The sequence below is a fragment of the Limulus polyphemus genome, unplaced genomic scaffold (genome assembly GCF_000517525.1).
Source record: "Limulus polyphemus unplaced genomic scaffold, Limulus_polyphemus-2.1.2 Scaffold49, whole genome shotgun sequence".
NCBI lineage: Eukaryota > Metazoa > Arthropoda > Merostomata > Xiphosura > Limulidae > Limulus > Limulus polyphemus.
In genome coordinates, this window is record NW_013665659.1 from 1,170,855 (window position 1) to 1,186,891 (window position 16,037).

A 16,037-nucleotide genomic window follows, 5' to 3' on the forward strand; every position below is an offset into this window, starting at 1 on the left:
TAGATATTGATTATTAATGTGTTTTCTATGTAATTTTCATTGGTTTGCACATTCATTATTATTACATATTTTGTGTACAAGATAAATTTAGGTGGTTTGTCTGTTGAATATTTATAAGTACTTTTACTAGGTATGTTTAAACAGTTTGTACGTTACTACTAATAATATGTAATTCATTGTTCTATCTGCATAATTTTTTTTTTTAATTATTAACTATGTTTCTTATCATCCTAATTTTCATCAATGTAGGACTTAAATTTTTTTTATCATTGTTACATCTCTGATATGTTCTTATCTTTCCCATTCGTAGGCTGAGCTATGCTTTGGCTCATTTTCTTACGTTTATGATACTCAATAACCTCATTTTATCCTCATATTCTACAATATGGCATTCTTCTCCACAGTGCCCACTTTGTCTGTAGTTATTTATTGCTTTAAGTCGAGTTTTACAGTTCAGGTTCCTACTGTTCAGACTAAACTAAGTTCTTTAAGTGTTTTGTCGGGGGATAAAACTCATGCCCAACATCTTCACTTTATGGGTCTTTGAACTCCAACTGTGGATGACTGGCTTCTGCTTGTTTCTTCCCATTCACAGTCCAGAGACCACACTACTCTGCTCCTACTGGATGCAGAACAGGTAGGATTCTTGATGACTGTGGGGAAGTCTGTTCTTACCCCTTCTCAAACCTCATTCATGTTCAATTGGAGGTTTTTTGTTTTTTCTCCAACCTCAGTTAGGCCCAGCCTAATCCTCTTTTTCTTTGGGTTTGATGCAAACAGTTCACATTTCTTACAGCTCAAGATGTTCTATATCTTTGGGGATGTGGGCTTCCTTGGAGGTTCTCATTCCCATTGATCAGGCTCATATGCGTTCCCTTTGGTAGATCAGTGAAACTTCTCCTCAGATCCCTGACTTGGTGGTTAGACAGAAACCAGACCATGGTGGGTGTGCCAAAAGTGCCACATGTGGATGTGCATTGTCGTGGAGAAGAACACCACCTTTCCAATTGATGAGTGAAGGGCTTGATTTAAACGTTCCAGTTGCTGACTATAGATCTCTTTATTGACAGTTTGCTGTGGATTGAGAACTTCGAAATGAATTACTCCTTTGATGTCCCATCAAATTTAAAGCATCACTTTCTGCAGATGAAGTCCAGGTTTTGGGGTCGGAAGTGTTTTTTATCTAGGACTGAGCCATTGTTTTTGGTGTTTGATATTCGCATAAAGAATCCATTTTTCATCACCGGTAACAATTCTGTCCAAAAATGGTTCACGTGCATTACATGCCAGAAAAGACCAAGAAACATTCACATGTTGGAAACAATGATTATCAGAGAGTTTGTGAGGCACCCAAACACTTTCTTTAAGAACTTTTCCCATATCAATTAGATGTTTACATATTGTCTCATGAGAGACATGCAATTTCAGAGCCATTTCACAAGTGTGTTGCCTTGAGTTAGACTCAACAAGCGTCTTCAGAGCATCATTATCAATTCCAGCATGTCGGCCCCTGCCATCACAGTTTTTAAGGCTAACCTCACCTGAACGAAATTTGTTGAAGCATTGTTGACACTGACGAACATCCAAAACATTTCCATAAACTTCTTTGATATTCTTTGTGGTTACAGAGGCGTTGTTTTCTCTCTTGTATTCAAACAGCATTACATGCCAAATGTATCACATTGTGTGCCATCACTAAAGGGATTAGAGTATACTAAACTTTACTGATTATATAGGCTACACTAACGTGACGTTTATGTGACTTGTTTAACTATTATACGTGATGTACGTTTTTTGGGAGGTAGTTAATGAAAGTGTTCCAAAACACAACATTAAATTCTTGAGGACATTATATATATATATATATATATATATATATGTATATCAGTGAACCATCACTCATGGACTTCATAAGTAATGCAGAAGGGAATTTCTGTCCATCGCTGACCCTGTGATTCAATAAATTGGGGTCCGGTCACTCTGCTTTATGAAATAGGGAATCGTGGACACTCATTGCACTCTCTTCGGTGTGACATTCCTCCAGACTCTCTACCACGTTTGCTTCCCCCTTTTTTGTTCCAATGGAGCACGGGAGTCCTTACCACTTTCCAATCGCTAGAGTGGTGGACCATGGAGGCTTCCTCCTGAGTGAGTTTAGAAATTTATCTTACCATACATACTCATGATTATCACCTCAGTGAGAAGAGGGCAAAGCTGGTTTCCCTTCTTCCATTTCCCCTAGATGCTTTTTCTCAGGTGGACAGCTGTCAAAAGAAAAAGAAAATAGGTTAGAGCAGGTTCAGCCTATGCAGGATCTTCCTTGTAATACCAGGTTTGGGATGACACTGTCCTATTCCTATGGTTGTGTGAAGTAGAGGCCCCTCTTGTTAATTCAGGTTGAAGTATGTCCTTCCCTGCTCCTATGGTTGAGTTTGGGGGAATCCAATCTGCCTCATAATAGCAGCTACAGGATATATGTAAACTGTTCCTGTGGTTGAGTAAATGTTCCATGTTCTCCTCTTAATTCCGGATGCTGGATGTCTCTTCCCTGCATTAACGGTTGAGTGATTTATGATTTCTGCTCATGATACCAGTTACAGATATTACCTCCTTCTTATGATTAAGTTGTTTTGAAAATTTTTTCAGTTTTGGCCAAAAGCTAACTTCCTCTTTGTAATTCTGGTTATTTGACATATGACATTCTGTTTACTTATGGTTAGGGTTGATGAATATATATATATATATATAAGATGGTCCAGTGCCCTAGCCACTATGTTTATATTGCCATATATTTCATTATGTTCAGTATTTTTTTATCCTCAAGTTCCTAATGCTGAGGACAAGTTAGGAAACCTCATCTGTCCAGTTGAGATTCTGTATGTACCTAGCTAATTCTGTTTATATTTTACTATGGATTGCACCTCTCTGAATAAATTACACTTGTGCACATCCTTTTTCCCATCCATATCAGATTAATTTCCTACTTCATGGGTACAGAGCATACCTGTTCCAGAAGTAGTGCAGTGCCCCACAAGTGTGCTTTGTTTTCATCTCAGAGCACATCCGTTCATTCTTGGCAGTTGCTTTCCACTTAGTTTCTATGTTGTTTTTCCCATACACTGTCCTCTCCACCTTTGCAATGTGGGATTCTAGCTTTGTGTGAGAGGAGGTAGGACCATATTGGAAAGTTCAAATTTTCTTGCACTGAAAATGTATTTTCAATAGGTACTTACCTCTCTCACACACACTTCCCACAGCTGGTATTCTTATTTTGAGCCTAACAGTTCTTGAAAGTGAAAGTTGAGCAAGAATAGCAAAGGGACCTAGTTGTGACACTGTAGGTGGCACAATAGTCTTGGTATGAGAGTAGTCACATGATATGTACATGTTCAGAAATGGGGTATATAGACTGGTGCACTGATCTTAAAAAATCTTTAGCAATGCTTAGAGGGCAGAAGAAGATTGAGATAACTTTATGTGAGAGGAGGTAAGTATCTATTAGAAATAAATTTTCTGTGTAAGAAAAATTTTAACGTTCCAACATATACTGCATGTGTAACATTCATGATATTTATTGAGACCTTACAAGTACTTGGCTATGGTTACTTGACAAATTAGCTCTTTTGTTACTAGATACAACCATTGAAGCATTTAGGATATCTTAGCCTATTTTCTGATAATATTTGACCAAAATATAATCTTATATGATAGACCCATATGTTACAAAAAATTCTCTTATTCTGTAGTTAAGAATTATTTTATGGTCATTGTTTCAAGAATCTGCACATTTGGAATTTTTCTGACTTGTTTTTTTTCATGTAATGTTTTAGCACATAGAATTTTTAGAGTTCCAGGCCTAAAAAGTTGTAATTTGTCTTTTAACTTAAAAAAAATAAAGTTTTGCAGATGTATTTGGTACTTTTAAAGTGGATTAACTAGCAGTATAGTTTCTTCACATTTTAAGTTTTAATGTGTGAGTAAAATAATCTTATTCTTTCTTTCTTTTTTTTTTGTTTAGGCAAGCTTCTCTCGCTCTCCAATTTCTGACATATTTGGTGGTCAGATGCGGTCAGTTCTTACAGCAGGAAATGAGTCCTCAGCTTTTCTACAACCATTTTTTACACTACAGCTTGATATACAGGTGCATATTTATATCTGTAGAATAATCTTTGTTGTTATTTCTTGGTTTCTAAAGAATTCTTAATTAATAATAATAATAAATAATATATACCAAATGGAATATTCATGAATAAATGTTTGTTGTTAACCTGAAAAAAAGAAAATTTGAAGTTCTGTTTTGTAATGAACAGTTTTAGTTGTGTGGCTAGTAGGTTAGGACGGGTGATTATATCATTCTATTACCTGATAGATGAAGAATGATATTTTAAAGTAATATTTAATTTAGCCAGTATTGTTGTCATCATGAGCATAGTTTATGTTACAAGTTGTGACAGTAATTTGTTACCATCTTTCATTGTAGCAATCAAGCATCTAGTAGGAATTTAATGAAATTTGTGGATGAAAGTAACATCCCTTTTGTTGTGAAAATTTTTATATGGATTGAACATTATTAATTTTCGTTGGACTGAAGGGGATGGTTATTATTTTAAATAAACTTCATTTGTATAGTCAGAACAGGTTGACTCTGTGCTTGCAGCATTAGAACATCTTACAAGCAAGGAACCTGTTCAGGGTTATACTTGTGCTAAAACAAAACAAGAGGTGAGCTTCTGGTACTTTTCTAATCAGCTGTGTTTAAACAAAGAAATTCAGCCTATTATGAAATATATATATGTGTGTATATATATCATTAGAGAATTTAAAATGTTGTTAAAGCTAGTTAGGTAATTAAAAAATATCCTGCTTTTTTATTACTGTATGTTTTAGGTAGAAACTTGACTTAACTTTTATGTGTTTATCAATTAACACTACAAATTACATCATTTAAAGGAAAAACCTACACACAAATTGTATGTAATGTTACAATTTTATGAAATGGTAAATTATTTATAACTTTCTGTTTTATTAATAAAACATGCACTTAACAGTGAGAGCACATTTTATAATCTTAATTAGGAAAACTATATTTGTTGTATAAAATTGGAAGTGATGTAAAAATTGATTAAAACTTGATAAAAGTTATATAAATACAACCTCAAATCCTGGGAAGAACGTAACATGAAAACAGCAACATTCTTAGAAATATCTATCACCATCAGGGGTTTTTGTAGCCATAAGTTAAATGTTACTTAATTTTAACTATTTGAAACATAATGTTTATAATATATACATAATAATGTAATGTTTGATTTTTCAGGTATTATTGCCAATATAATCAAGTTAAAACACTATTATTGTATGTAGAAACAGAGTTTTACACAAGAACTCTTTCAAATTCTCTTTAGGTTGAAGCATCGAGAAGAATCACTTTAGAGGAACTCCCTTTGGTCCTAGTTCTTCATTTTAAAAGATTTGTTTATGATAAGGATGGAGGTTCCAAGAAAGTAGTCAAATGTACAGAATACTCAGTCACGTTAGAGCTGTCAAGAGGTAAGCAGAGTAAACAAAGAGATTTTTGATAGTCGTGATACACTTACTAATGTGCTGTTACTTGGAAATATCTGTTTGTTTTATGTTATATGTATTTATAGAGGAACATCTTTCATGATTCCATCTAAGCCCGTTTTGATCTCAAGAAAAAGAATTTATTTCCATGTTCAGGAACCTTGAAAATTCCTAATTTAAAAGTAGATTATTTTTAAACATATTACTTTTAACTAAAAACATAGTTCTGAATCTTTTTTCTAAACTTGTTTGGTTCTTTGATTTTGTTGATTTGTAAGCAAGTATATACCATTTCTTTTCTAAATTAGATTGTTTGTTTTTTTCCCAGTTGTCGAATTCTTCAGTTATGCTAAGTAGATCTAATGTTGTGCAAAACTAAGTTCTTTTTTTTACTTTTCATGAAAAGTAACTTGTCAAAGGCCTCAATAATTGAGCCAAGAACTTTTAAAATAAAGTATAAGAAATACTTAGAAAAATTGATTGAAATATATTTTTATTTAATAATTACAAACCAGTTAGTTAAAATGTATCTTATTCTGTACAGTTCATGGTTTTGTGGGTCTGGAAAGACCTTGAAAAAAATCTAAATATCAAACATCCTGTAAACGTTTTGGAAGCTAAAATTCCTTCATGAAAATATCTTCAGCCAGAAATTTTAAATATGAGCAAGTAAAACATTTCTATTTTAGATGAATCTTTTAAATCTTGTCTTTCATGACTGCCATCTTATCTTCTTAGTGCAGCATGTTAAATTTAACAAGGCTGTTGTGGCTGCTTTCTCTGTGGTTGTGTGACCACTAATGGCTGACCAAGCATCCAATAATGAAATGTTTAATTATTGAACTACATTTTATAAAACTTTCAACATCTTACTGGACACCTTTATGATTAATATGTAGGGATAGGTAGTGAAGGAAGGTGTGCACTGTGTTGTGTTATTAATCTTGAGACAGCTATTGCCCGAATATCAGTTTTAGAGTGACATAACTGTATTTCATAAATTGAATACTTAGAAGTTTTTGTTCTCCAGGCAGGCATTAAGCATAGATAATCAAGTAATTAACTGATTATCTGTGAGAAAATAACATTTTTTTTTAATTTTTTATGTTAAGCAACTAGTATTTGATGATTATTAACTTATGAAGTTAGTGTAGGTAATTTAATTGTTGTGTTACTTTGAGCTTGAACAAAAATTGCTAAGAATTTTCTAAACCTCAGCATTTCTTTAACATATCTGTAGTTTTAGCCATTTTAATTGTTTAGAAACTACTGAAACAATACTATACAATGATAATAACAGTTATACCCAACAGCTCTAGATATGTTACATTTTAATTAATAAAATAGTAACAGTCCAAGTCTGAACATCAAATAATAACAGGGAGCTTTCTATTACATGTTACAAAATATGTTTTGTTGTTTCATCAAATTTGTTATTTAAAACTGACTTCCTTACAGAGCATCAAATGTTAGAGCAAGTGTACTATATATATATATATGTATATAGTGTAATAAAATATGCATGTCTTAACTAGCTGTAAAGTGTTCACTTTTCTTTCAAACTATGAAGCACTCATTGGATTATTTAATTAACTTGCCAAAAGTTAGATACATAGTGGTATGAAGGATGGAGAAACATTTTGCCAGTTTTAGTTAGGGCAAAGCAGTTCCATGTGGGTATAGACTTGTACAGTTCAAAAACTTCTATTTTAATTGCACAATGAAGACAATATTTAGTTATCTATTTGCATGCTTTTTTATATTGCATTTTTTGTTTTTATTTTTAGTATCATTACTGTAAACATTTTATAGAAGACTCTATGCTCATTTATTTAGTATTTTTAATAAGAAGTTGAAAAACTAGTTATTTCAATGCTTTTATGTAACCTTGTTCAGGTCAGTACTCATCTTTCAGGTTTCAAGTGTACACATCTATATCAAATTTAAAAATTCAGTTAGAAATAATAATTATAAATATTTAAACAATATTTTATTTGTAACACTTATTTACAGATCTCACAGAGAAAAATGAATAAATGTTCAAACTTGTATTTCTGCACAACTTACAGGAGTTTCTCTTATAAACAAAACAGTATTTTCTAGAATTTTTTGTCCATCCTAAAAAATATATATATATTTGCTAAGAAGATATCATCATTTTATTCTCAAGAGTTTGTTTCTTAGATCTTTTTTCTGCTTTTTCTCTAATTTTGTTAGTATAGTCTCTTGTTCCCAACCTTTTATTACTTTACAGCATGTGATATGAACAACTACTAATGAAGCTAAGCTTTGAAAATAGCTACAGGCAAAGTTTAAGTACTGTTGAATAGAGTATATTGTAAACTATTTAAGTCGATGTAGAGAGAATAATGCTTTTGAGAAGTAATTCATGATTTCATAAGACATTTACCAAAAACCTATTTCTTGCAGAGAACAATGGAATCTAATGAGAAGTTTAGAAGACTTAGGAACAAACCACATATCTTGGAAATTTTATTAGTTTTTTTAGACATTCTTTTCATTCCTGAAAATGTTCATAGTAAATTATATTTGTTTGTAAGCTACAGAAATTCTTTTGTATAACTTCAGGTAAGTCTAGTTAGGTTGAAAATGGGGTAGTTGATGCACAATATTCTGCTAACTCGTTTTTTTATTCAGTGAATGTTATTGATAAGTTTATCACATTCAAACAATTCACATAGGTAACAGAACTTATAATTTATTGAAAATAAAGTATCTGTATCAGATAGAAATGGATTTTTACCAAGAATATCATTAACAAAAATACTGTTACTGTTTTGAAAGGTCAGGTTCTAGGTTACTGATAAATATTTTTCCATTTCTCTGGGCCCCCCAGTGGCACAGCGGTATTTCTGCGGACTTACAACGCTTGAAACCGGGTTTCGATACCCGTGGTGGGCAGAGCACAGATAGCCCTTGTGTAGCATTGTGCATAATTAAAAACAAACAAACCATTTCTCTGGTGTTTTTATGGTTTATAGCCACGAATGGTGTCTACTGTAATTGGCAAAGTAAAGTATTGATTGGATATATAAAATGGAACTTTCTGGTCAACTTTAAAAAAATGAAATTCTCGAATAAGAGGAAGTATTTTTAATCTTTTTTTTCAAAACAGTATCACAAAATTTAAATCAGGTGATAAGGCAGGTGTGTGTTTTTGAGCCCTGGAAAATAGATAAAACTACCTTCAAAAGTCTTTGGAAAGTTCTAGATTTTTGTGCTTTGGAGATTTAAAAACTCTTTATAAGTTCCTTATTATTAACATGTTTTATTCTACTCTAGAGCATTATTTCAGTTCCATTAAAATCACAAGGGTATAAATGTCTTTCTTCATTAATTTCACAGCCTTGTAGCTTTTAGGACATTCTCTTAATGAACAAAAAAACGTGATAAAATTAGATAACTTTACAGAAGTATTGACAGATGTATAGGTACAAAATGTAAATGAAAGTTGAAAGTTCATAGAAGTTATCAAAAGTTTTGTTAAAAGGAAAAATAAAATAGAACTCTCCAGTTTGCATTACAGACTTTAAACACCCTTAATGTTTTAGAAGTTTTATTCCAACATCAGTTGTTTGGTTTTATTCTGTTTTTTATAGACCTATTGTCTCAAGAAGTACGAAGCAAATACAGCCATAAATCACTCCGCTCTTACAAACTGTTTGCAGGTGGGTTTGATTTTTGATTTATTAGCTGTATGCAAACCCTTGTGTTTATAATAATTCTAAAGTCCTAAACTATCTTCCCATGTATTTTTATTGATTAACAAAGGATTTGTGAAATTTATCATTTGAACTGAAACAGTTTCAAATATTTATACACAGTTTAACAACTTGTAAGTACAATCTTTTATCTGTCCATTCCATACTTTCTGGAACATTATTAAATCATATCAGATGATATATTCTCTCTCACAAACTATTCTTTGATAAAATGATAAGTTTTGAGTTATCAGAATGACACCTGATACTTCAACTGTCACAAGCACTTGCGGCACAAAGATAATGGCACTTTAACAGGTGTTTTAGTTAAAGGTTTTTTTTTGAATTTTTTAAATATTTAATTTTATGAAAAATTAAATAGTATCTAATCAATGTTAGTTATATGGAAACTGAAGTAATAGAAAGAAACTTCCTGGTTCTTCACAGTGCTGTTAGTGCAAAGTGTCAAAATTTAGGAAAGATTTTGATATACAGTTGTAGAGATGAACACTAAAGTGTTCTTTTTCTCTTAATTGTGTAATGGTATTCAATTTACTTATTTTTACTGAACATTGCTATATATATACACATATTTAGAGTAACCCTACCTTTTGTTTTAACTCCAATAGTGGTATATCATGAAGGAAAGGAAGCAGTCAAGGGCCATTATATAACAGATGTATATCATGCTGGTAGTGGTGGATGGCTACGCTGTGATGACCGCACCATAACTCCAATTACAGAGACACAGCTTCTTCGTTACAGTCCACCCAGAGTTCCTTACCTTCTCTTTTATCGACGTCTAGACACCATACAGCCTGGTGTCTTGTTGAAATGAAACGTTCTTTGTTTCTGTCTTCCTGTCTGTAGTCCATACTGTACTGGTAAAGTTTATTTAATATGAAGCCATAGAAAATTTATGTTGTTGCAGTTTATCTTTGTGTGTATGTGGTTGTGCAGCAGTTGTTGTTGTTTGTTTACATGTCATCAAGCTTCAGAACATTACTAGCAATTCCTTGAATGATATTGCCATTTAGGTGACTGGTGGTGGTTTTGTACATGTTAGAAAAATTTTGACAAACAGTGTTTTACATGATCTGAAGTACAATTCTATTCTCCATTTCTGTCTTCATAACTAGGCCTACATAAGAAAAATGGCATCAGAGAAGACAAAACTGCAAGTGTTTGAAGCTCATTTTACCAAGTGTTAAAAGTTCATATAAAAGACTAGCCTGTAATGGTCGTGTAAAGTTATATGCATATTTAATAACATACTGTACATGAATAGGCATTGATAGAACTGAGTTCAGTTGTTTTTAATTTGTAAGCATGTGAGGTACGGTTTGTTCATATTTAACATTTGTAACTCTTTCTCCTTCTGTACCAAAATGCTTATTTACTGTTTAGCTTATATTCAGAAAGGAGTATAACATACCTTTTTGTGTCTTACTGTATTCAAAGATTCTGAAGATGTTTACAAAAGGAAAAGAAATGGGTGTATTAGTTTCATTGAAAATGCTGATTATATTTATCTATTCAAAACAATATAACAATTTCAAGTAATTCCTCTTTAAAATGATTGTGCTTTTTCTTAGTTTGAAAAAGTTTCTGATCAACCCATGTTGAGATGAACATAAAAAAATCAACCTTTTGCTATGCGATTATCATTAACTTTGATTGGATTATTTATTTCATTTAAAAAAAAAGAACTTTTTACATAATTAATGAGTTGTTCAATGCTGTAGAAATAATTTTCTTTCTTTGAGCAGGCTAGAAGTATATTGACAGCTGTATTTTTAATGAATCACTACCGCTCTGGACATGAAGGAAAATAACTACCATTTTTTCATTTTCCTCATAATAACTGCAATACACAATAATTTAGACATATCCTGATCATTGCATTATTACCTAAATGTTCTAGCTCTTTATAAGTTTGATATTGTAAAATTGTGTAATAATTTCACTTATTTTTTACTGCAGCTATTACTAATGATTTTTACTGTTGCTATGTCTACATCATGTTGAGAAACCTATGGTTGTTTTTAATCATTCACTTGTTTATCATTCAAGTTTATGTTGTGGGATCTTTTTTATTACCTTAAAAATATCTTTTGCAAACTTCCTTTGTACTACAGGATATATGTGCTATAAAATGTAAAATAAACATCAGTTCTTAGGCACAATACATTTGGATATATTCCACAGAAGGAGCTCTATATAATAAGTACTTACATTGAGGTTACAATTGCTTTTAAAACATTTAACTTGAAAAATATGGAATTTATAAAGTAACATAAATAATTTCTCATCTGTAGGTGCATTACTGTTTCTAAAATGAAATTTCATCAGCAAAATGCTTACTTATTTTTAAAAGAATTTCAATCAAAAATTGATCTTCTTCAGACGTGAAAGTGAAATACTACTTTTTAAGAATATTATATAATCTTTGTGAGAACAATGGTATGTGTTGTGACTATACAAATGTAAAACATTAAACAAATGCAAATATATCTCTTGTGCTCTACCTAAATGAATACCCTACCTCTTAGGTGTCACTGGCAGATGTCAAATGCTCAACAGCTAGTACTATAACTTTGTTATAACATAGTTAATTTTTTTCACCTGTGATATTTTTAAAGAGGTGGTGCAGATCATTATTAGGTCAGTGTAATATGGTTTTTGTCATGAAACATTTTTGAATTGAATTACCACAGACACATAAAACTTGTTACTCTATTCTAAATGAACCAGTAGCTACCATTCAAAACTTCCAGTCTTTGTATTTTATTTTTGTGTCTATAAAACATTTGAACAGGTTTCTACAAAAAAGTCATATTAATCATTAACAAAACTACATGGGCAAAATTACTTTTGTGGTTTCAACTGTTCATTGAGCCATAAAACAAAACATTTTTCTTAGTTGGATTTTTTTTTATTTTGTCTGGAAACAAAATATTCTAATATTTAATTACATTAACCAAATTTGAAATATCACTATAGCAAGTTATTTCTAAAGGAATAGTTGTAGCAAGCATGTGTAACATTGTGCTCTGCAAGTTTTATTTATGTGTTAACTGCTAGCTGCAGACTCGATTATATAAGTATTTCTACTTCTTGAAATAGTGTGGTTCTTTGTTGTTTCTGATTTTACTTTTTACATGTTATATATTTAGTTTTCTTGGATTTTCACACATTTTATTGTATCTTGTCTTTTGATGATGAACTGTATTATAACATATTTTACTGCAAATATGATTGCTGTTTTTTGTTTCTCAATTAAAAGCAGAAAGCAAATAGAAAGAAATGAATTATAGATTACTCACATCTGTAAATTTATACTTGACATTGTGAAGTGTAAAATTTTCAAAAACTCAAACAAATTGAGAATTGAAATTCCAATACTTAACTTTTCAAAGGCTTTAAGCGTTATTATTTAAAAGGTTTTTATAATATGATTTTCAAGTAAAATATGCACTTATGATTTCAATATATTGGAAGGAAAAAGTAGCACCACACTTGTTTAAAGTAGCTTAATTTTGACCTGTTACCAAAGAACCCTTTGTGGTATATGGAAGTCTAAACACCACAATACGCATATTTCAAATACTTAAACTAAGTTGATGACAACAGTTTAAAGATTATTCTAAAAACTGAAAGACAAAACATAAACCAGCTTAAATGATGTTTAAAGCAGTGAAAATAAATTTTAAACAATGTGACATATTTCTGTCATATTGCTTATTTTTCCCTCATTGTTGGTTGCAATCTTCGTTATTTACGACGTGAGTTGGAAACCTGTGCCTTTGGAAGCTGTTTTTATCTGGCATTGTTGTGGGTGTAGGTTTTCTTTAGAGAATTTTTAATGATGTGTTTGTGGAGAATTTTGGGGTTCAAATCATTGAAATAAAAATGTTTCCAAAATAGTACCAAATTGCTATATTTATTGTATTTATTCATCACTCAAGTTATTAAAGAAAATGTTAATAAATACAAGATGTTACTCTAATCTCATGTGGAACACCTAATGCTCAAGGACTTCGTCAAATTACCATAATGATGTATTTTTTCGACTAACTGAGAGACTTCATTTACGTTGTACTGAAAATGAATTGAATTTATACAAGAATTTTGTAAGATTCTTCAGCATAAAAATAAGAAAATCTAATCTGATGTTTGAATATGCATATAGAACTGAAAACTTGCGAAACCTCTTAAGGTAATTTATCGATGCAAGATCTTATAGATAGCGTCTATTTGTAAAATCAACTGACCAATGCGTAACATGAGGATATCTAGTTCATTAAAAGAAATTCGCATGCAATATGATTGTTGTGAGTTATAATGGGGCATTTGATTTTTACAGAAATTTAAACTTATTTTGAAAGTTAAGATGTCTGGAACACTTGATGTAATGTTCATAAACTGTAGTACGATAGTAAAAAGTTAGTATAAGTATTTGATAATATTAGTCAAGGAATTAGGGTGCTTCAGTGACTCATTTACAGGCAATCTTAGAAATTAAATTCATTTTTTTATCGTTGGCTCTGCTTTCTCCGTTCAGTGTGATTCTGCGTGTGACACAAAGACAAACTCTCTCAATCTTAAGTTTGATCCAGTTGACATAATGTAAGAATTAAATGTTTTGTAGAGGTCTTTAAACATCCACTTTGGATTTGTAAATGAGCGTTTAAGTTTTCAACAAAAAATTAATTTCTGGTTACAGTAGGAGTGAAAATCTACATGTGTTGTTATAGTATGTTATTTAATATTATAAGTAGGTGGTACTTATTCGGAAAATTTGAAATTCAAAAACATTGTTGTAAAAGGACGTAAAGATTACTTTGTTTTCTATTTATGGTCTACTTGCCTGTACATAATGAAGAATTGTGGGTGTTTTTAAGGGGTTAAAGGTGCTACTTAAACGGGAAACAAGTTTGTCGTGACGAAACAACTGGAACTGGTAGTCTGAGACACATTTGTTGCGTTTGATATTTGGACCCTTATTAACATATCTTCTCTGCAAAACATTTAGTCCTTGTGATCTCCCTCCCTCTTTTGATTCAATTTAACTTATTCTAGTAATTATGTCTGGAATGGAATAAAAACAATCAACGTAAACTTATTAACCTGTTTTAATTTTAAAGTTATATCGTAAAGTTATATGCCCCCAGTGGCTCAGCAGTAAGTCCGAAGGCTTATAATGCTAAAAACTGGGTTTCGATACCCGTGGTGCGAAGAGTACAAATAGTCCATTGTGTAGCTTTGCGCTTACCAACAAACCAACTTAAGATTATGTAATAAGTTTTATGTAAATTACTCCAAACAGTCGCAGGTAAAGCTTAAAATCGAATCTTTAACAAAATCTCGTTTTAGTTATGTTTGCTACTTTAAAGTTGTTTTAGATTTTAGAACAAAAACTTACTTATTAAAGCATTTTTTTTTCGAGTGACAAACATTAAACCGCTATTTATATATGCCTTGCAGTCGCTGAATATGTTATCACATAAGGCCTTCCACTTGTTTGATATGTTTGTTTTGAATTTCGCGCAAAGCTACACGAGGGCTATCTGCGTTAGTCGTCCTTAATTTAGCAGTGTAAGACTAGAGGGAAGGCAGCTAGTCACCACCGCCAACTCTTGGGCTACTCTTTTTACCAACGAATAGTAGGATTGACCGTCACATTATAACGTCTCCACGGCTGAAAGAGCGAGCATGTTTGGTGGGACGGGGATTCGAACCCGTAGATTGCGAGTCGAGTGTCCTAACCAAATGGTTGATATTATGTAAATTTTAGACATTGAGTTAAATGAATGGAGGGGAGGGACAGCAATAATGAACTACCAGTGGCTCATTGGTAAGTCTGAAGGCTTATAACGCCCAGAGCCAGGTTTCAATATATGGTGAGCACAGCTTAACAACAAGGCTTTGTTTTATATATTTAGTTTTATTAGCGTCGAAAAGAAAACAAACAGTAAACGATTTTATTATTGCTTCTGGGCAATTGTTATCGGTGAAATAGATTGATTCATTTAATCTCAATTATTCAGACATAAATAAACTAATATTCGTATTAATTTCGTTCGATATATCTGTATGATCTCTAGCGCCATCTATCAATTTGTTAGTGAATATTATTGACAGAGAAAAGTTCTACATGACAGCAGCGTCAATAAATAATAACTTCCGATCAGAGTAAGCTATAACTTCAGAGTGAAACATAAAATCAATATAGCTAACTAAATATGCTTTTCTTACGCTTCTACTTATGAAAATTATAATACATTGTTTGAACGGTTAGATACCTTCGTTATTAATATTTTTCAAGCATTAACCAAATAATTGCTTATGACATTCGGCCAGCTTAGGAGATTTATGTTAGTTCTAAATATACATTCTAAGCTGACAATACAAAATATTTTTATAATAAAAGTATAAAAATAAATGACAAGTGAAAATAAAAAGTAATTACATTTGATACACTGACTAGTGTAACCAATGCTATTAATGAAGGCAAGAATAAATAAAATAGTATACCACAAACACCTGTGTTTGTTTTTAACCATGGTCGTTGATGTATAATTGTTTGAAATATTTCTTTCTCTAACATCGCCATTTGCTAAAGGAAACGTATTACTGCACACAAACTATGTAATTTAATTTTACTGACTATGTATTTTATTCCTTCAAATACCACATTTTTACTCCAGCGCATTCATGTTATTGCCTGAACATTACCTTTAAACTTTA

At 31.5% G+C, this 16,037-nt stretch overlaps 1 protein-coding gene across 1 annotated transcript in view; it reads left to right on the plus strand.

Annotated features, from left to right (window-relative positions):
* The window catches only part of LOC106462960 (ubiquitin carboxyl-terminal hydrolase 10-like), a 60,697-nt gene extending 47,481 nt beyond the window's left edge, over positions 1 to 13,216 (plus strand). The window contains exons 11-15 of the mRNA XM_013922933.2: positions 4,019 to 4,141; positions 4,630 to 4,722; positions 5,406 to 5,550; positions 9,186 to 9,254; positions 9,917 to 13,216. Of these exons, the coding sequence (XP_013778387.1) occupies positions 4,019 to 4,141; positions 4,630 to 4,722; positions 5,406 to 5,550; positions 9,186 to 9,254; positions 9,917 to 10,125 (639 nt within the window). The 3' untranslated portion in view covers positions 10,126 to 13,216. The remainder of the gene's footprint in view (positions 1 to 4,018; positions 4,142 to 4,629; positions 4,723 to 5,405; positions 5,551 to 9,185; positions 9,255 to 9,916) is intronic.
* The last annotated feature ends 2,821 nt before the right edge of the window (positions 13,217 to 16,037 follow it).